The sequence below is a fragment of the Aspergillus pseudodeflectus genome (assembly GCF_044049435.1).
Source record: "Aspergillus pseudodeflectus strain CBS 756.74 chromosome Unknown BJX68scaffold_15, whole genome shotgun sequence".
Taxonomy (NCBI): Eukaryota; Fungi; Ascomycota; class Eurotiomycetes; order Eurotiales; family Aspergillaceae; genus Aspergillus; species Aspergillus pseudodeflectus.
The window spans coordinates 464,410-484,770 of NW_027263791.1; the positions used below are offsets into that span (position 1 = coordinate 464,410).

The 20,361-nt window shown below is 51.2% G+C and overlaps 7 protein-coding genes across 7 annotated transcripts; 3 read left to right on the forward strand and 4 right to left on the reverse strand.

Moving 5' to 3' along the window:
* Positions 1 to 825: 825 nt before the first annotated feature.
* Positions 826 to 3,340, reverse strand: BJX68DRAFT_234646 (putative C6 transcription factor). Its single transcript, XM_071039777.1, has 4 exons — positions 2,972 to 3,340; positions 2,753 to 2,885; positions 1,618 to 2,693; positions 826 to 1,562 (listed from the first exon to the last, which is right to left on the reverse strand). Exons 1-4 carry the CDS (start codon positions 3,081 to 3,083, stop codon positions 919 to 921), a joined length of 1,965 nt encoding a protein of 654 aa, XP_070900539.1. The 5' UTR covers positions 3,084 to 3,340; the 3' UTR covers positions 826 to 918.
* Positions 3,341 to 3,473: 133 nt separating this feature from the next.
* On the forward strand, positions 3,474 to 4,941 carry BJX68DRAFT_234647 (SDR family oxidoreductase). The gene has a single exon (XM_071039778.1). The coding sequence runs from the start codon at positions 3,896 to 3,898 to the stop codon at positions 4,844 to 4,846; it is 951 nt and encodes a 316-aa protein (XP_070900540.1). The 5' UTR covers positions 3,474 to 3,895; the 3' UTR covers positions 4,847 to 4,941.
* A 121-nt stretch (positions 4,942 to 5,062) lies between these two features.
* BJX68DRAFT_234648 (crossover junction endonuclease MUS81) lies at positions 5,063 to 7,318 on the forward strand. The gene is made up of 4 exons (XM_071039779.1): positions 5,063 to 5,326; positions 5,384 to 5,553; positions 5,605 to 6,008; positions 6,059 to 7,318. The coding sequence occupies exons 1-4, from the start codon at positions 5,232 to 5,234 to the stop codon at positions 7,172 to 7,174; spliced, it is 1,785 nt and encodes a 594-aa protein (XP_070900541.1). The 5' UTR covers positions 5,063 to 5,231; the 3' UTR covers positions 7,175 to 7,318.
* A 5-nt stretch (positions 7,319 to 7,323) lies between these two features.
* BJX68DRAFT_57520 (putative copper resistance-associated P-type ATPase) lies at positions 7,324 to 11,411 on the reverse strand. The gene has a single exon (XM_071049429.1). It carries the CDS (start codon positions 11,137 to 11,139, stop codon positions 7,447 to 7,449), a length of 3,693 nt encoding a protein of 1,230 aa, XP_070900542.1. The 5' UTR covers positions 11,140 to 11,411; the 3' UTR covers positions 7,324 to 7,446.
* Positions 11,412 to 12,179: 768 nt separating this feature from the next.
* BJX68DRAFT_254490 (transcription factor TFIIIB subunit BRF1) lies at positions 12,180 to 17,739 on the forward strand (the record flags this gene model as incomplete). Its single annotated transcript, XM_071042892.1, has 12 exons — positions 12,180 to 12,594; positions 12,653 to 12,861; positions 12,915 to 13,978; positions 14,021 to 14,169; positions 15,640 to 15,839; positions 15,906 to 16,204; positions 16,275 to 16,549; positions 16,668 to 16,745; positions 16,810 to 16,926; positions 16,992 to 17,130; positions 17,254 to 17,383; positions 17,554 to 17,739. 12 exons carry the CDS (start codon positions 12,180 to 12,182, stop codon positions 17,737 to 17,739), a joined length of 3,261 nt encoding a protein of 1,086 aa, XP_070900543.1.
* A 522-nt stretch (positions 17,740 to 18,261) lies between these two features.
* Positions 18,262 to 20,358, reverse strand: BJX68DRAFT_234654 (uncharacterized protein). The gene has a single exon (XM_071039780.1). The coding sequence runs from the start codon at positions 19,953 to 19,955 to the stop codon at positions 18,810 to 18,812; it is 1,146 nt and encodes a 381-aa protein (XP_070900544.1). The 5' UTR covers positions 19,956 to 20,358; the 3' UTR covers positions 18,262 to 18,809.
* Positions 18,400 to 18,706, reverse strand: BJX68DRAFT_57628 (uncharacterized protein). Its single transcript, XM_071049430.1, has one exon. The coding sequence runs from the start codon at positions 18,600 to 18,602 to the stop codon at positions 18,438 to 18,440; it is 165 nt and encodes a 54-aa protein (XP_070900545.1). The 5' UTR covers positions 18,603 to 18,706; the 3' UTR covers positions 18,400 to 18,437.
* Positions 20,359 to 20,361: the final 3 nt, after the last annotated feature.

The window sequence follows — 20,361 nt, forward strand, 5'->3', positions numbered from 1 at the left end:
AAAAGCTCTGGGGGAGCTGCACAAACCGAGGGAGCGACTGGGACTGGGAATCTGGCTGGGTCTCTGGGACTTGGTTCGCTGCTCGCGACTTTATCCGCACCACCCCCATGACGACGGCCTCTGCTTGTCAGAGTTTCGAAGTGCCTGTTCAAGCTGACGAAACGGCCCTGAGAAAGGGGGAGGGGTTGCAACTGCGTGGAAGAGCTCCGGATTCCTGTTCTGGTGGCGGAGTTGGGCCATCCTCAGCTTCAAGGTTCAGTCGCCCTTGTCTTCTTTTGGAATGGTCGAAACATCTCTGTCGCAAGCTGGCCAAGGCTCGCTGCGTTCTTATCAAAGAGCATGGCAAGCGTGAGCTCTGCTGGTGGAACGACGAGGGAGTTCCGAGGATTGAGGGAGAGTCAGTCTGTCGAGTGTGGGAGGTTGGAGAAGCGGCGTAATGTAATGTCGTTACACTGCGCCCAAAAGAAAGGCCAATAATAAGCATTCAACAAGGCAATTATACGTCCTGGGGTGCTCCCGAGTCACTTACAGTATGTTACAGAGCATTAATCTGTGCCCTTAAGAGAGAGGAATGCGTGGCAATCAGAGTGCCGGTCTCTTCAACTCGTGATGTCAGTACGACCATCAAAGGGCCTTGCTACATTGGCTACTTACTATGCAGTTGTATCACTGTAGTATTTTCCACAATAATTGGTGGCCAATGCATTATTTTACAGTCCGTTGACTATCGGTGCCTATTTACAAAGGCACTCTGGAGAGTGACTGGCAATGTGGTGGTGGTCATTACAGTTATATATATTCTCAATTGACCCTCTTGATAATCATCATCTATTATGTTTCAATTGTACCTGAGAGGTTTTTACGGAGTATATTTCGAGAAGAAAACTTGTACTAATTCCTCAGCTGTTCAACCGCTTATCATTGCGCCAAAAACTCAAAGTTGGCCATGCTAGGGTCAAGAAGATTCTCATCCAGCCCGAACCCATACGTTCCTACCATGTCGTAGATTAGATCTGGAGGCGGGAACCCTTGTGCCATCGCATTCGCGCCGCCAGGCACGCCGCTCCCGCTCCCCAGTCTGTCTATTGCTCCAGCGGGTGCTCCATTCGACACGTCCCAGGCATCAAACCGCTCCAGCATCTTGCTCAAACCACGAGCAATGTGTCTCGTCAAGTGCCTCTCGCCAGCAGAGACGCAGTTCAACAGGTCAATCACACGCTCCACCAAGCCCCGCACCTGGGCACTGTCAAGGCTCAGATAGGCCGAGTTCCAATTGACGGCGACCTTTAGCAGGAAGACGGCAGAAAAGGTGACCATGGTATGAGTGAAAATGGGGACCCCAACGATCGCATCCCGGATGTCCTGTTCCTCTAGTACCATGTTCAGACAGGCCATGGCGGACGAGATGGCGATGTTTGCCGACTCCTTACGGTCCATCGAGAAGACAGGCGTGTTGGTAGGAGATAGGGCACGGAGAGAGAGGGAGTTGAGTTGGAATTTGGCAAAGTGGTAATGCAGGACCACACCTTTCGAAGGGTAAGTTCGGACATAAGGGCTGTCGGCTGTAGGTCGGAAAGTTAGCATCATATGGACTGTTGCAGTGTTGGTCTGACTTACCAGATCGTGGCTGCCATAGTAGTCGCCATTGATCGATGGCCACATTATAGACGCGTAGTTGCCCAAAATCCTCCTCCGTCAAAGCCTGCTCAGTATCGCTACCAAACATTCGATACGCCTCTGTGAGGATCATAAACAAGGCTACCTGCGCTATTAGTCTGATGTCCCCAGGCACAACCATTGAGGATTGAAGGAATGTTTCGTAGTTCTTGATCGCCAGGTCCTCGTGTATCACTGGTGGGCGACCGTATGCGATGCTGAAGTGATGATCGCAGACGTAAAGCAAATACCACAGTTGGGCTCTCTCATACTGGTCGCTGTGACCGCGAATCATTTTCTGATAGCTTTGATGAAGACCGAGCTCTGTAGCGATGCGCACGGCATGACCCGAGAGCTTCCAGCTCAGCTCGGAGAGCCAGAATGCGCCAACGCAGAGTGCTCGGACATCGTCCAGAGTATGGGAGCGCGTTAGTGACATGCTCGATACCAGCGAGACGTACTCGTTGTAACATCTAGTTAATGTATCGTTGCGATTTGGTATATGTAGCGCTGCCACAGTGAGGACAGCGGCTGCTAGCAAAGTCGACGCTCTCCGCACGGATGTGAGATCACGGTGTACTAAAATGATCCCTCCCCATAATAGCTGGTTCATTGTTCGGCTGAAATACGCAAAGAGTTCCTCGGCCTCCTGGAGAGAGATAAGACCACGAGAGAGGAAGTCTTCCTCCAATAAAGTTGACTTTGGTTGTTCAATGTGATTGTTGCGCAAGTCGCGCAGTTTTGTCACCTCGTAAAGACTGCGCATTGGGGCTGGCACCAATTCTCGATCCTGAAGGTCCGGTTCCTGTGAGGGCTCTCGTGTCACCACGAGCCCCGGTCCGTCGGGTTTCACGTCCGGCGGGGATTCGTTCACCAAAGGGCGGTTTCCGACATGAAATGCGGGCGTAACGGGGGAAGGGCCATTCGGGCTTTCGCTAACTGGATATGTTGAGAGATCTGGGAGTCCACCTTGGCGGAGAAGCTGTGACACTGCGGCCTGTAGCTGTTGAATCGTGGCAGATGCTCGTGATTTCCATCTATAACGCCGGGAAGATCAGCAACGCAAGGCTACGACCAGTGTAATGCGACAACTTACACTCCATCGTCATCAACGAATTTCTGCGAAAAGTCGTTTACTACGCATTTGATCCCACTGCGAAGGCACTTGGTGCAGCTCACATCGCCCGGCCGGAATTCGCAGCGTATTTTGTGACGTTTGCATTCCGCGCCTGTATTGCATATTGCATGAGCATTTAGCAGCCGTCTCAAACACAAGGGATGTCGCGCCCAACAAAAGGCAAGAGAGGTTACTCACAGGCACGGGCTTTGGAGATTTTCGGCGCAGGAGCTCGCTCTGGAGGAACGACCGAGTGGCGACGGTCTTGGGGCCGTGGATCAAGCTCTGCGTCAAAGGAGGAGCGCTTCATGATTGCGGAGATTCAGGGTCGGGGATTCTCCGGCATACTGCAGCCAGCAGAGCTCGCAGCTTGCGACAATCAAGATCGGCGACAAACGAGAAAGTCGGCGATGTCCCGCGTCCGTTGCTATTCGGGATGAATTTTCAACAAGGTACTCGGCGGTGGATAAGAGATTGGCCGTCACTATCCGTTAAACTGTCGGGTGGGAGGGAAAGTCGAGGAGGTCGAGGGAATCAAGCTGGAGTGTGGGAGGAAACTGGGGGAAAATAACCCCGCTTGGCGGCACGGGCGCTGCGGAGGAGCTTCATCACGATCACTATGGCACTATCTATCCACTGCACAACTCGTGTCCAGAGCTTATATCGTTGCTTTATCGCAGAAGCGCTGCTCTTGATCTACATTAATGAGAAAGAGAAAAAAAATAATAAACATTGCCTTTCTTGTCTTGCTGAGATTCATTTCTTCATCTGGCACTGACCCCAGCCTCCCACCTACCCTTGTCGATAAACCACTCTCACAAGTGCGCCCTCCGACATTCCATCGAGGAACAGCATTTATCGCCGGAAAAGGAAAAAAAAAAGCCATTATGCGACTAATATCTCCAAATAGTCGGCTTCTCCGAGTATTAAGACGGCACAAGTCCGGTCGCGGGCAGCATCGGACTTGATGCGACTGTGGAGGCAAATCCGATCTCCACTATAGCGAATTCATGAGCTTCTGAGTAAACAGGCCCTTTATCAGGGCCGGGTCTGCCAGCATTTTTTCTTCTTGAGAATCTCCAAGTGTATTTCCTTGTCATTACTTACGTTTTCTCGTTTATCATGCATGTCCTAATCACAGGCGCCGCTGGCTTCATTGGCCAATTGCTCGCCAAAGAGCTGCTCAACGATCCTTCCTATACACTCGTCCTAACAGATATCAATGAACCCCCGGTTCCGGCGGGCGTCAAATACCCCCAAAATGCGCGCACGGTGACGGCAGATCTTCTCACAGGTGCTAGTACAGTTGTGGATAAATCACTGGACACTGTCTATGCTTTTCACGGCATCATGTCATCTGGGTCAGAAGCGAACTTCGATCTCGGTATGACAGTCAACGTCGATGCAACCCGGAATCTACTCGAGGCACTCCGCGCAACATGCCCCGGCGTTAGGGTGATATACTCTTCCAGTCAAGCCGTCTACGGGCAACCACTTCCGGAAGTGGTTGACGATAGTGTCATTCCCACCCCTCAGTCATCATATGGTGCGGAGAAGATCATCTGCGAGACACTGGTCAACGAGTACACACGCCGTGGCTTTATTAATGGATTCACGTTGCGATTTCCCACCATATCAGTCCGTCCCGGTCGTCCCACCGCTGCTGCTTCTTCCTTCCTCTCTGGTATGATCCGTGAGCCGCTGAACGGTGAGGAGTGCGTTATCCCCGTTGAGGACCGATCTTTCAAATCATGGCTTTGCTCGCCCAAGACCCTCGTGCATAATCTTATCCTTACGCTGTCGCTGCCCGCCGATTCTGTCCCACCGCATATCCGCCAGATCAATGTACCTGGCATCTGCGTGACTGTGCAGGAAATGATGGATGCGCTGGCCAAAGTAGGAGGGGAAGAGAAGCTGGCTCTTCTGAAGGAGAAAGAAGACCCAACTCTCAGACCAATCTTGGATTCATGGCCGACACGTTTCGATAATGCTCAGGCAATCTCTCTGGGATTCAAGCGCGATGGTTCATTCGAAGAAGCAGTTAGAGACTATCAGCAGTCGCTTGGCCAGTAGGACCTTTAGCTTTTGCCGAGTTCATTATTATCACAATTGTACATAGTTTATGATAAGATACCTGAATTGCAAGCTCACGAGATATGAACAGAGTACTCAATGCGCTCGGTGCCTTAGAACTCAGGCTGCTAAAATGAACCACATATAATTCCCACGTGATTTCGTGATTTCCCTGGCGGGAAAATACGCGTCGACCGCGCTTGATGGAGAGAGCATCTTCGGTCTCAAGCTCGCCATGCGATAGATCGGCAAAGGCTCCAAATTGACTGCTAGAGGACACTTCACACTCATACTCGTTTCTCGCACCCGCTAATGATGCCGCGGCCAATACCATACATAGGGTGCATCTAATGGCCTCAACCCACTCTCACAAAATTGCCACAACATGAGCGACGACACCTGTGCGAACCCCCTCCTCCTGGGGTGGATCAAGGAATGGCTGGATCAGGCTCGGGAGCATAACTCGAAAGGGTTTACTGTGTGAGTATAAAGACGGCCATTGTCAAGCCATACCCGCAGTGACTTACTTCCTCCAAGGTACAAAAAAGCATACGAGTCCATGAAGGCTTGTCCTCTGATTTTCCAGCACCCTTCGGAGGCACTACAGCTCAATGGCATTGGTCCTAAACTATGCCAGCGCCTTACGGATAAGCTAAAGGACCACTGTGCGGAAAATGGACTTCCCATGCCGGAGGATCCACGAACTGGTGAGTCTACCGCCAACAGTGGAGAAGCATGCTAACGGTCGGCTGTGGTAGTGAAGAGCAAGAGAACATCCAGTGAAGGCGACGCTGGAAGCCAACCAGCAAAGAAGCCACGCAAAACGAAGACATATGCTCCCGCTCTACGGTCTGGCCCTTACGCTTTGATACTTGCTTTGGGCAGCCTTGATGAGCACTCAAATCAGAGCATGACCAAGGCACAGCTGGTTGAGAAGGCCCAGCCCTACTGTGATAGCTCTTTCACCGTACCCCCTGATCCAAGCAAGTATTTCACTGCTTGGAACTCCATGAAGACCTTGCTTCAAAGGGAGCTTATTTATACCCAAGGACACCCTCTGAAGAAGTACTCTCTAACTGAAGAGGGGTGGGAGGTTGCAAAGGCTCTAAAGAAGACACTACCAAAGTCGAATCAGAATACCTTGACGTTTGATTCTTCTTCTGTACGTTACCAAGATACGCTCAGACGTTGAAAGATAACCAATTCCTCTAGGGGCAAATCACGAGTAAGCCTCCTGCCTCCCGCGGAAACACGATCACTAGTACCGCCGGACTGGGATCTTTACACGAGGAAGGCAGCAATGATCTCCGCCGGACACAGAGTATTTGGGACGAAGATACAGAACTCTCAACAGTCACTCCTATTCCCATCCCACCTGACAGCTTCAAAGTCCAGCTGATTCTGGACACCCGCGAAGTTCGATCTTCCAAAGACAGAGACTACATCTCCAACGAACTGATAAAGAAAGGCGTAAACCCCGAAGTCCGTGCCCTCGAAGTCGGAGATATCATGTGGGTGGCAAAATTCCACGATCCCATGTTTCTTTCAAAGTATGGCGAAGAAGGCGATGAAATAATGCTCGATTGGATTGTCGAACGCAAACGGCTCGACGACCTTGTTGGCTCTATCAAAGACGGCCGCTTCCACGAGCAAAAGTTTCGTCTCAACCGCTCAGGAATCAAAAACGTCATCTATCTCATTGAGGAATTCACTGTCACACATGAGTCCAATGCTGCTACAGCACAACGTTACTATGAGATGGTCAGCTCAGCCATCGCCTCGACACAAGTAGTGAATGGTTACTTTGTCAAGCGAACAAAGAATCTCGACGACACGATCCGCTACCTTGCACGCATGACCTTTCTCCTGAGCAACATGTACAGCGCCTCGTCCTTCTCATCCACTACATGTCCCGTCAATGCTTCCGCCAACCCCTCTCATACCCTAAGCCTCCTGCCTAGCCGGCACCTCTCCACCTCAAATCCTTACCTCACTACTCTCTCAAACCTCCAAGCCACAAATCCGTCCATCACCTACGGCGTAACATTCTCAACCTTCTGCGCCATCGCCTCAAAATCCGAAGCCCTCACACTCCGCGACATCTTCCTGAAGATGCTCATGTGCACGAGAGGTGTCTCAGGAGACAAAGCGCTTGAGATCCAACGCCGGTGGCCCACACCTCAGGCCTTTATTCAAGCATTTGAGGCTCTGAATCCCAAAGAGAGGGAGACGATGGTTTCGGACAATTTGCAGTCCATGGTGAGGACCAAGACCATTGCAAAGGTTTTGAGCAAGAAGATTGCCGAGGTCTGGGGTGAGGCAGGGTGAGCTCATCTCAAAGTTCTTCTACTGTGCTTAACAGAAATATAACTCCTCCATTGGTTTTGAGCTACTTATGATCGTATAAATTATGGCTTTTTTTGCAGATTCAACAGCCCAAGAAACCAGAATAATAAGGGTATGGAGCTGTGATAACATTGTTAGGTATGTTCAATCTGGCTAGCCACAATACAATTATGCCAATATAGCCTGAGGAAGAAGAGTAGGTGTCATACAAATTCATGTCACATAACCACATATGGAAACAATAGCGAGCTCCCTCACTCCGCACCCGCAAATCTCAACTTCTCCCGAATCCACCCCCACCCCTTAACGACCGTCTTCCTCCACTCAACCGCCAACGCTAAACTACTACAAACAACAGAAATACTACTCAACGCCATCGCCAGCGCCGCCCAGACCGGACTCAGCCGCCAATGCGTGTCAGCCATCACCATCTTCGCCTCCCCCGCACCGCCACCAACCATCTGCATCTTATGCCCACTCACAATCGGATAAAAGATCCCTGCGGCAACAGGCACAAGACAGAGGTTATACACAACCGCCCACCCGAAATTCATCCGGATCCGGTTAATAACGCGGCGGCTGAGGAGTGCAAGTTGGAGGATGGTGTCGAGGTCCGAATTTAGCAGGATGAAGCTCGCGGAGTTGATGGCGACGTCGGAGCCCGAGGCCATTGCGATGCTTACGTCTGCGGCGGCGAGGGCAGGGGAGTCGTTTACGCCGTCGCCGACGAAGGCGACGATGGGGCGTGCCTTCGAGTTGTCATTGGAATCGGAACTGGGGTCGGGGTTGTGATGTTGTTGGTCTCTTGTCTGAACCTGGCGGACAAAGTCGGCTTTCCCGGCTGGGAGGGTGTTGGCTAGGACGTTTGTTCGTGGGATCCCGATCATGTCGGCGACGGCATGCGCAGTTGTTTCGTTGTCGCCTGTGCACATGTAGACGGTGATTTTGCGTTGCTGGAGCTCGGAGATTACTCTTGCGGCGTTGGGGCGGATTGTGTCTGAGACGGCGAAGACGATTGCGGGCGAGAAGTAGGGTTGTTGTTCTGCGGCAGATTTTTCTGGGTCGCTGCTGCTGCTCAGCTCACGTAGCGAGAGGATGGCAGTCGATTTTCCGGCTGTTTGGTACTTGGAGAGCAGACTGGAGAGGTAATAGTGGTCTTCCTCCGGGGCAGAGAGGCTTTGGTAGAGACGCTGGTTGCCGATTGCGGCTTCGAATCGGCGGGCTGTTGTAGAGCCAGTTGAATCCTGAACCGCTAGGGTAAACATGCCCTTCATTCCTTGCCCCGGCTTCTCTTCTATCTCGGAGCTGACGATGGTGGCTGTTGATTGTGCCTTGCAGAATTCGCCTATCGCTCGGGCAATAGGGTGATTGCTGCTGTCCTCGAGCTTGCGAGCAAGAGCCCAGGCGACTTCTAATTGAATAGAGTCGCTGATGAGAGCTTCATGATCGGTCACATTAAGGCTTCCACCCTCTGTTAGGGTACCGGTCTTGTCAAAGACAATTGCATTCAGACGGCTGGCTTCTTGGAATGCTTCACCCCCTCCCTTAACCAAAATACCATACCGTGCTGCCAGCCCTCCGCCGACAAAGAGAGCAGTTGGGGCAGCTAGTGCAAGACCACATGGGCAGGCAACGACAAAGACAGCAATGGCGAACTCAAGACTCCAGAACGGCCAGCCACCACGGTTCGTGTCGAGATAATCCGCGGGCAACGCCCCAGACACTCCTAGCGAGACCCAAACCACGAACGTCAGGACAGCGATGAGCGTGATTGCAGGTACAAAGTGGGAGACAAGTACATCTGCCACGCGTTCGAGCGGTGCACGTTTGCTTTGACCCTCGCGCACAACGTTGATAATCTGATCGAGCATCGATGACCCGCCGATAGCCGTGATCTCGAATTCGACCGGCTGGCCGACGTTCACTGAGCCAGTGTAGACTTGATCGCCTGATGATTTGGTCACTGGTCTTGATTCTCCGGTCAACGAGCTCTCGTCGAACTGGTACGAGCCTGTTCCGGATATTTTGCCGTCAGCCGGAGGCGATGCACCATGAGGTACACGGACGAGGTCCCCAATCTCGAGCAGGTCAACATTGACTCTTTGAACGGCATTCTGCCCAGAGTTTGCCACCAACAGAGCCTCGGAAGGCCGCAGCTTCCCAAGCGATGCAACCGCGTCGCCAGCCCTTGCCTTGCTGTAAGCCTCCATGTATCGGCCCGCAAGGATGAATAGCGTCAGGAAGACAACTGTGTCGAAATAATTTGAACTGTGTACATCCGAGTGATTTGCGCTTACGGCATCTGCGATGAGTATACCCAATGATGAGATATATGCCACCATCGTTCCAGCAGAGATGAGAAGATTCATGCTTCCGAAGCGATAAAACCTTCGCAGTATTGGCACACGACTTCCAGGTCGCCAAAGAGAGAATATCTCCTTTGCTGCGCGTATATGGAAGATGTCGGTTCCATAGAACATAACCGGAGTGGTCATGATGAAAAGAGCCCATTCCATGCGGGAAACGCTGCCAGACCACATTGACTGTTCCAGATACTGGCGGACTCGATTGTCTTTTGAGACGAGGCTCATGAAGACAATGCCAATGATAAACTCCGGAATCGCAACTAACAAGACAAACAGGAAGCGTGATAGCAAACGGCGCCTTTCATGTCGCTGCATTGCACGGGAACGATCTTCGATGCTTGGGGGGTGGTAGACAGTAGCTTTGAATGCGGTGTGCGCGCTTTCAATCTTTTCCAATATCGTCCGTACAGTGAGTGAGGGAGGATGAGGCGTATAATTCGTCTTCAGGATAGGATACTTGACGGAGAGCATGTTGTCAACTTCCACGTCAGGTAAGTCCTTGAGGGAGTTGAAGACTTTCTCCGGGCAGTGGTGACAGAACATGCCATCGATGCGAAAAGATACTGTGCGCTTCTCAACCACGGGCTTGTCGCTCTCAGCTTCCTTTGGAACAATGCTAACAAGGGAGGCGTCATATCCGAGGTCTTCAATCTTTTCAAGGACCAACGACGCATGATCTTGATTCTGCAACTCAACTTGGGCACTGTGGGACAGAAGATTGACAATGGCATCGGTGACAAATGGCAGCTCATTTAGTCCCCGAGTAATGGCTCCAGAGCATGAGCCACAGGTCATACCACCAATAGCAATTTTCGCAATATGAGTGCGTTGCTGGCTGCATGGCGGCTCAATATCGAGTGACTCGACTTCGTCCAATGTAGCCTCAAAACCAATGTCCTCGATATGCTCAATTATCTCTTCGACCTTTGGCTCGGATCCTCGGTAAGTAACAGTGGCATTATTAGACAGTAGACCAACAGTAATTTGCTCGACAAAATCGAGTTGTTGAATTGCCTCTGTGATGGAATTGGCGCATGATGCACAGCTCATTCCCGCGATGCTGATGCGGGCTTGGAACCGGCCGGGCTGCTTTGATGGTTGCTTCGTCGTCGATACTGAGTCGACCAGGGAGACCTTTCTAGCAGCAACTAGGGACTGGGGTGACTTCTCGCCACCCGATGGCGTAAGGTACTGCTCTAAGTCCTCCTTCCGACAGGCATCGCAGTTGTCGAGATGCCTCTGCCTGTCTCTTAGCCCTTCGGAACTGGTGTTTGTGCCGAGAATGACCGAGTCATGAGAGAATCTGTTGTCCAGAGCATAGTCGAATATGATTGAGCCTCTTGAGTTCCTGGTAGTGACATGGTGGACTTCAAACGCGGCGTGAATCAGAGTCCTGGCCATAGACACGGGATCTGCTTGGCGAGTGTGCAATACATGCACTTCGTGGGTGAAAATTGAGACATTGATATCGACTACGCCGGCGATAACCGACAGCACTTGCGTGATGTAGGCGACGCAGGAGGAGCAGTGGACGTTGCTAACGAAGAACGTGCTTCGGTCAGTAGCTGTATTTTGCACCATTATGGGTTGCAACTGGACAGCAGAGGAAAGCGATACAGCAAATTGAAAAACAAAGATATGACCTGGAGAAGAGGAGAGAGAAAGAGTTTGAAGCGAAGTGCTGCTGAAAGCCCCGGGCCTCTTCAAGTTCTTTTTGATCAAGTATTCTCCAAGATGCTATGTGCTAGGGAACAAAAAGAAAATAATAAGGTAGGAGAAGTTAGAAAAAAGAACCGACACATTTCTTAAGTATCCGCAGAAGCTAGCTACCACATTGAATCATTACTCAGTAGTGGAAGGCGAGGAAAGGACTGGAATGCGGGTTTTGTGCGGATGACCCAGAAAAGTGGTGGATGAGGCTAAAAAGGCGCACAATTCGCGCAGACATCATTCCCCCATCAAAGATTCTTGCAGGTCACGAAGGCATACCGCAGGAATCTAGCAAAGCAGTTAGATTACGACTTGCAAGCATTTAAGTACCGAGGTTATATTTCCAATAGATGAACATATATGTGGTTTCAGACAATGTAAAAGAACTTGGGAGGACGCCGATTCGAACCTGCGATGGCCAAAAGCTACCTATCTACGCACGTGACTTGTCCACTCCACCACCGACGAAAACTTCGCGTTCGCCCTTCACTTTTCACGTCGCGCGTCACCCATTTTTCTCGCGCTGCTTCTCTTGACTCTTCCTGCATCTCGTCCACTCCATCGCCATACATCAGCTTCCAAAGGCTTCCACAACCACAGCTGGCAAAGTACGAATGCGCTTACTGCTCGCGCTCTCTCTCCTCGGCTCATTTCACACGCGGTGATCGTTGATCCACTCATCATTATTCCTCACTGATCAAAAAATCCTCCGCTTATCTAATCACCCATCGCTCTTTCCATCTCTATAGATCCAGCATTGGATCTGCATGCCTTCATCTGCTACTCCCTCGCCCATGTCTTGAAATGACGCAATAGCGAATTTTTCTTCTTTCTCGACATAGTTTGACTCATGCGAGCACCATAGAGGTTGGACAAACTATAGTATATCGACGCCTACACTAGAAACCACCATGTCTGCGCGACCTGGGATGCGTCCCATCCCTCCAAGGACTGGCCCCAAACCGCCTATTGGGCGCTTAGCCAGTATAAAAACCCCCGGGGCAACGGCTATCAAACGCCCTCAGCCAGTTTCACGCCCTCAACCCGCAAGGCCGACTACTCACCCAAAGACAACAACATGCCCCAACCCGGGTTGTCCTGCGCCTCATATCATTGAGGACGATGGCCAGAAGGTCTGTTCAGGGTGTGGTACTGTCGTCAGCGAAGCCAACATTGTCTCCGAGGTCACTTTCGGCGAGACTGCGTCTGGTGCTGCTGTCGTTCAAGGAGCCTTTGTTGGTGAAGATCAGACCCACGTTCGTAGCTTTGGCCCCGGATTCCAACGCGGTGGTACTATGGAGAGTAGAGAAATCACAGAACAGAACGGTATGTACATAATGTCTTTTTCCCCAACCACTTGGTAGGCTGTGCTGACAAAAAATAGGAAATAGATATATAAATCAACTAGCCCGTGCTCTTACTATACCGGAGAGTGCCTCTAAGGCTGCCGGTCAAGTCTTCAAACTTGCTGTGGGGCTAAACTTTATTCAAGGTCGTCGGACGAAGACGGTGGCCGCTGTTTGCCTATACATCGCTTGCCGGCGGCAGGATGGAAATACAGTAATGTTGATTGATTTTGCAGACGTCCTGATGGTGAGTGTACATCGGCTAGGCGAAACGAGCAAAGTATACTGACAGCTGTTTAGATAAACGTCTTCAAATTAGGTCGCACGTATAAAGCGCTTCTAGATGAGCTCCGTCTGGGCGGGAACGTCTTCTTAATGAATCCCATAGACCCAGAGAGTTTAATCTATAGGTTTGCTAAGCAGCTTGAATTTGGTTCCTCTACCATGCTGGTAGCGAGTGAAGCTGTGAAGATTGTGCAGCGCATGAACCGCGATTGGATGACAACCGGTCGACGTCCTGCAGGTATCTGCGGAGCTGCTCTGATCCTTGCGGCACGAATGAACAACTTTCGCCGTACTGTTCGCGAAGTAGTTTATGTTGTCAAGGTCACGGAAATCACAATTAGCCAGCGCCTAAACGAATTCAGCTCTACAGAAAGCGGCGAGTTGACTGTTGATCAATTCCGCTCTGTGCAGTTGGAAAATAGTCATGACCCGCCTTCCTTCACCCGAGCAAGGGAAGGAAGAAAGCCAGCGCGGAGCGTGAAGTCCAAAGTCGCAGAAACTGCCGCTGAGATTGAGGGGGATTTATCCGAAGAAGAGCCAGAGCCTAGCCAGCCAAGGCGAATTGATGCAGACGGATTCGCCATTCCAAGCCTTCCCATCGACCCGGCGTTGATACAAGCAGACAAGGATAACCAAGCTGCCTCTATGGCTGAACCAGACGAGTCTGAAGCAACCGCATCGCGAAATCGACCTAAGGGCGGTCGCAAAAAGCTGCCCTCGCCATCTCCAGAACAGGTAGCTTCTGAAGAGGCCCTAGAAGAAGAGATGTCTGGATATTTGACCAAGGGCTCTAACATGATCGAAAGCATTGAGGACGGGTCAACCCCTCAACCAAGAAAAGCCATATCAGATGATCCCGAGATTGATGAAGCAGAATTTGAGTCAGACCCCGAAGTTTCCAACTGCCTGTTATCTGCTGCTGAGGTCGAAATCAAGGAGCGCATTTGGGTACACGAAAACAAAGACTATCTACGCATACAGCAAGCCAAGGCACTAAAAAGGGCACTGGAAGAAGCCGATGCCCCTCCTGGCGACCGTAAGCCGCGAAAGCGTCGTAAGGGCAGGCTTGGCGATGTACGGTATCTCGAAGGTGAAGGAGAAGGAGAAGACAAGGATGGGAGAAGTACCCGGGCCTCAACTCCAGCCGAAGCTACCCGTCGGATGCTGGAACGAAGGGGTTTCAGTAAGAAGATCAACTATCGCCTTCTAGAGACACTATTTGGTGAAGAGGAAGGTTCTGAAGACAGCAAGGTGAAAGGGGATGCTGGAAGTCACATCCGAAGCCGCAGCCAAAGCGTGATTTCTCGGCGCAGCGCCAGTGTTGACCCTGAGGCGACGAAGCGCACAAGGTTCCTCGGGACTACATCCACGCCGACAAAACCTGCTGGAACTTCCCTTCCTGCCCCCGCAGCACCTATACCGGCCGAATCCCCGAGGGAACGCAAAATTTCCGCTCAGAACGCTGAGCAGAAAAATCCCACTGATTCTGCGCAAGGGCCAGCTGACCCCGATGATGAGGCCGACGACTATGATGACGAGGAAGGGGAAGATGATGATGCCGATATGGTGGAGGCTGCGTTTTCTGGCCAGTACGACTATTATGATGAAGGCAGCGATTATGATAGTGAATAGGTTCGACATGTGACATAGAAGGGCACACGCCAACAACCGCGAATATCATTTTCAAGCTCCTTTATCAGCTTTACGTCTGATCAACTCCTAAACGCATTCTGACATTCATATCCCTGGGCAGAGTACCAAGCAACGCCTGATTTTCCTCTGGATTTAGCTTCGGCAATCTGACAGCTGTTGATCTCCCAAACAGCTGGATCTCGAACCTTGGTCCGTTCACCCTGCTCTCCTGGGAAGCTAAACCCAGCTTGGATACGCATGGTCCTTTTTTTGCCTACGTACTACTTCTGTCAGACCAGACCTATTCCGCGAATGTAACCTGGCACTGCCAAGGCAGCGGGGCAGTTCACGATGTCTTCAGGCTTCCGAAACTTTGAGTCTCACAAGTCAATATAACCCTAACAAGTATATAGGCCCGAATCATGTCTCACGCTCGAGTCTTTGGGCACTCACATCGTGACCGAGAGCTGGTCCCAGCGCCTGCAGAAGCTACTGGTTTCCAAGTTTTGCAAGTGCTCAGGCGCCTCCTAAGCCTATGCGGTACTCTATCGAGGAATGTGCAGGGACAGTGTCCCGCTTCACAGAATGCAGAAACAGGGCGTCAAGAGCATCGGCTGACTCTGCCTCCTTCTTTACTCTCGTTGGTCATGATGAAATTTCCCGGGTTATCCGCGAAAGCTGGTATGAAGGACATCCAAAGTTAGCAAGGCCAAGGTACGGCGCTTTTTTAATCTCCGCTGAAGAGAGTGATTCATATGGGCAACGAATTCCATGAATCATTGCTGTATACGCTGCAGATCCTTATGCTCCTCTTTATAAGCCCTATGTTTTCAGTTTTAATAGGCAAACTTGAGAGCTGCACATATACAACACTCTCTTCTTTCTCCCCCTGAGTTTCAAATTGGCCGGTTGCTTTCCAACGGACCATCCCTGATACTGTGCACTTTGCTCTTCTCACCAGCTTTTATGAAGCTCGAGATGTACGGCAGGGGGCTGGGCCTCCGTATGGCCATTCTGTTCACTTGCCTGGTATCATTCGTCTTGTTCGGTGGGAGACCTGCGACACCACCTGATGAACCAGGCTAATCTGTCATACTACCGAGTCTAGGTTACAATCAAGGGGCCTTTGCAGGTATCCTTGGGAATGGAGATTTTCTCCGGATCGTTGACTATCCGAACTCCGCCATCCTGGGGATGATAGTCGGCATCTACAACATAGGTTGTTTGGCAGGTGCAGCAGTGGCGTTTCTGACAAGCGACCGCCTCGGGTTTCGGAAGTCGATGTGGCTAGCAATGGCTTTCCTGACCGTGAGTTCTCCCTTTCTACTGTTTAGGAAGTAGCCAGCCTGCTGATAACATGCCTTCTTGGGTTAGGTTGGGGCGTTTCCACAAGCATGTGCTTATTCCAGGGCTCAGATGCTTGTGTCTCGCTTTATCAGCGGGATTGGTACCGGCATTATGACCTCGATCGTGCCGGTGTACCAATCTGAACTGTGCGAAGCCAGGAATCGAGGAATGTATGTCTGCAGCCAGCCTCTTGCTGTCGGAGTTGGCATCTCGGGGGCTTACTGGTTCGACTACGGAATGAGCTTTGCCCCTGGATCTATCGCTTGGCGGTTGCCTATTGCTTTCCAGGTGCTATTCATCATTGTGGTTACCATTCTTGTTGTTGGGTGAGTCCAGCTTTCACATGCCGGTCGTCAAACGAAGCGCAGCTAACAAGGAGGCTGGGCGCGCTTAAAGACTGCCAGAAAGCCCTCGATGGTTATGCCGCAAAGGCCGGAATGGTGAAGCGGTGCAAGTTCTTTGTGACTTTTATGACCGGCCATCGAATGACCCAAAGGTCGTCAACGATGCCGAGGGCATTTTCAGAGCCCTCGAACTTGAGAACCTCCGCGGTGAATACAAGTGGTCCCAGTTGTTCAAGAAGGATGAGATCCAGACAGGCAGGCGAGTCCTGCTTGCATATGGGCTGCAATTCATCAACCAGATGGGAGGTGTCAACATCATTGTTGTAAGTGGCCCTGCTCCCCTCGGTTGTCCAACGGGGTTTGACTGATATATCCAGACCTACGTCACAACAGGTAAATGCACCAACTTCAAGATCTCGATTTAGATCTCACTGACCAACCCTAGTCCTGGAGGTGAATGTGGGTCTAGATCCCAAAACTAGCCTCTTGCTTGGAGGTGTGATCCAGGTGATGTTCGTGATCGGTAAGTCCTCCACCAAGCATGTGTCTCCAGCCTCCAACGATGAACTAAGTAAGCCTGCAATCAGGATCATTCTATCCAACTTTCTACTCCGATCGCCTTGGCCGCAAGAAGCCAATGATGTGGGGCTCTTTTGGACTTTTCATCTGCATGATGATGATCTCCATTCTTCTCTCGTTCAAAGGTTGGCCAGCCCTCAACCCTAATTGTCCGAACGTTCGACCGAAAACGCTAACTTGCATACTCAAGGGACTCACCAAGAGAAGACAGCTGGATGCGCCTCAGTCGCCTTCTTCTTCCTCTTCATGCTCATCTTCGGAGCCTCCACCAACTGCGTGCCCTGGGTATACGGCCCAGAGTTACTCCCCATGCACGTCCGGACAAAAGGGTAAGTAGATAGCAAAATTCCTCCGACATTCCTCACCCCTTGCTCCAGCACAGTATGATCTGTACAACTGGGGCAACTACGTATTCGAACTAAACTAACTTTATCTCGTTCTTTTCCCCGAAGCAACGCCATTGGAATTTCGGCAAACTGGCTGTGGAATTTCTTCGTCGCCATGATTGGTCCAACCCTCATCACTGATCTCGAGTGGAAGGGATACCTTATCTTCATGTGCTTGAATTTGTCTTTCTTGCCGGTACCTTCCTATCTTTTCTATTTTCGCTTTCTGTCTGCTCCTCCGCTCCAACCACCGCGGAGCATTTACATCACCCATGCCCACATACCCACATACCCACATGACTCAACCAATACCCAGCCCACCCCAACCACATACATCCTCAGAGGACTTACACTTACGACGCACAGATCCTCTACTTCTACTACCCCGAGACTGCAAACCTCAGCCTCGAAGAAATCGACTCGCTCTTCATGACCAAAGGCGCCAAGGGCGGCACTCCGAGCCCCGCAAATAGTGGCACCGAGAACGAGTCACCGACTGAGGTCAAGACGCCTGCGACGCAAACTTGGGAGAATAAGGCGTATGCGATGTGATGCGCTTGCGTACAGCTGATATCTCCGATGGCGCTGAGACATCTTGGCGAACATCTATGTCGTCAAGGGTGAGGGTGAAGGTGAGCTTGGTAGAGGAAGAGGTGGATATAGTGTCGGATAGCTGTTCTATTCCGATTTATCTGGACTCGGGAAGAAAGTGTATGGATTGGTGGTGTAGTCTGTAGGTAGTTACGATCAGTTGTGGATGGGGGAGGTCTGTGTACAAGTGCGTTCTTTTGTTGCGTTGGTTCAGCCTGTTCAGGTTCGGGAGATGAGTGAGTTGGATTGTGCTAGCTAGTCGGTTACGAACGGGGGCGAAATAGTAGTTAGAATGCGAGAGAATAATATAATATATACTAGGGGGAAAAGGCCGTGTTAACTGAGATGAAGCTTCTTCAAGAGCTCGAAGACTCGGTGAGTTGAGTATCGGTCCGCCTAATTTGACAGGGTACTTCTACTATAAGAAGCCCTACGTGTAGCCACGGGTAGAACCTGTCCAACTATAGAAGCACACGGAAGATTCCAATATTGATGAGACCATGCAGTGGGAGGCACTCAGAGCTCAATTCTTATTCCATTCTTATTCTTATTCAATCTTTGAGTTGCTCTGTGCTGTTGTGATGACGCAGCAATACGAGAGGATATCAGGGCGAGATAGGGTACAGCTATCAAAGCAATAAGAGAAAACACGCAAAAATTCAGAAAGCGAAACCATTCGATCCCATCCCTTGCACCGTCCAGTCATCCATGACACAACGCCAAATCCCTATAATCAAGCCCAGAAACGCAATGTGGAAGATAACAATGGCGAAAATACAAGAAGAAAAATAAGAGAGAGTAGAGGAAAAGAGATTCACAAACATTTTTCGATATCTTTCAGAGAAGATTTCGAGAGCGAAAAAAAAACTGGCAATGTTGAGATCAGTAAAGAAAGGAGTCACGCCGGGGAATTCGCGAAACGGCTGTCGCTTTCGTCCTCTCTCGATGCGAGAGATCGCGGTCGTTTGATGGATTGACAAGGAAAAAAGACGAGGCGGCGGTGTCCGGTCGAACTTTGCGTTTAAGCGGTTTTATACGTCAATGTCCATCCCCATCCCTGACCCCATGCCGCCGTTCATTCCGACACCAGTAGAAACTGGCAGGGCGCAGAGAGTCTGCAGGAGTGGAAGCCCCGGTTCAGCGCCGCTCGTTGCTAGCAGGTTGTGGTTCTGTGTAGTAACTGAGTTGCATGGTCTGTCCGACGCATTGAGAACCTCGGTGCCCTCGAACGAGATCGGAGTCGACTGGAGGTTGCGCATGCAAGAGTCCCAGGATGAAGCCACAAGTTGGCCTTGAGAGAGGTCTTCCTTGAAAAGGTAAAAGGCGGGCATTTGTGCAGGACCACTCAAGGGTATAATTGGCCGCGCGGAAACGAGGTAGGCGCCTAGAGCACGGTTCTTCACGAGGATTTCAGCATCCACTAGGTGTCGCGAAAACTGTCGGTCGATAACCCTCTTCCAACCACGCAAGGCAGCTGCCATGTCAGGGTCATTGCTGGCTGGGACGCGTTGCCAGCTAATTCCAAGAAGACGAGTGGCATCATCCACCAAAGGTTCCTCCGGCGAGAAAGGGTTCGAGCTAGCAGGGTTATTGAGGGGCCGGCGGTTATCTTCGCCGTCGTTCTCTTGGAGATGCCGTTGAATCCTAGAAGAGGCAATATCGTCTAGGCCCGGGGCAGAAGGATCCAAGCGCTGGAATTTGCGGCTCGCGTGGGATGAGGCATGCGTTTGTGATGAAACAGCCGGCGCGGAGGCCATGGCAGTTTCCATTCTTTCTTCGTACCAGGTCCCGGTTTGGCTCTCTGCCGAAAGTGCCATTCCTGTTCGAGGGTTGATCAGGGTCATGCCTTCTCCGTAAATCTGCTCTTCCTTGCGTGCGGGAACAGGAGGTGAGAGCTTGGGAGCTCGTTCCGTAATGAAATCCTCGGCAGCGACGTCATCACGCGAGCGCTTGCGCGAAGGTTTGCTGCTAGTTGCGAGGCCGGTGAAGGACGGAGCTCTGGACGAATTCACTCCGGATGAAAATGAATGAGAGCCAAAGGTGTTGGCGAAGGGAGCACCGGAGGGAGCAGCATCCAGCTTCGGCTGATGAGGGAATTGAAAGAAGTCATGGTCCTGGGGAGGGGAAAGGATCATTGTTGGACCGTCACGTAGCGAGCTGAGGAGCATCGGACACATTATGAATCGGAGGATACGTAGTCGTACGGCGATAGTCGAACGCGGTCAGATGCGAAAGGCACGCGATGAATTCCGATCTACTTAGTCAAGTGAGCTAGATAACAAGGTAAGAATAACCTGTACGTCTCGAAATCCAAGCTGACGAGAGCGAGGATACAAAGTCGAGAGGAAGGGTGAAAGACGAAGGAGATGAGGTAAAAGAGACGGCAAGGTGAAGCTGAAGTAGGTAAAGGCCGGCAGGGAGAATGGGAAGAGGAGTGACGAAGTGAGGAGATTGTGGAACCACAGATGCACGGCTGCGGAAGGTGAAGAGGAGAAGAGGAGAAGAGGAAGAAAAGAACAAGAAGAGAGGTGGTGCTAAAAGAGGAGCCGCGCGAGGAAGAGGCTGACTGACGGATGCGGACGA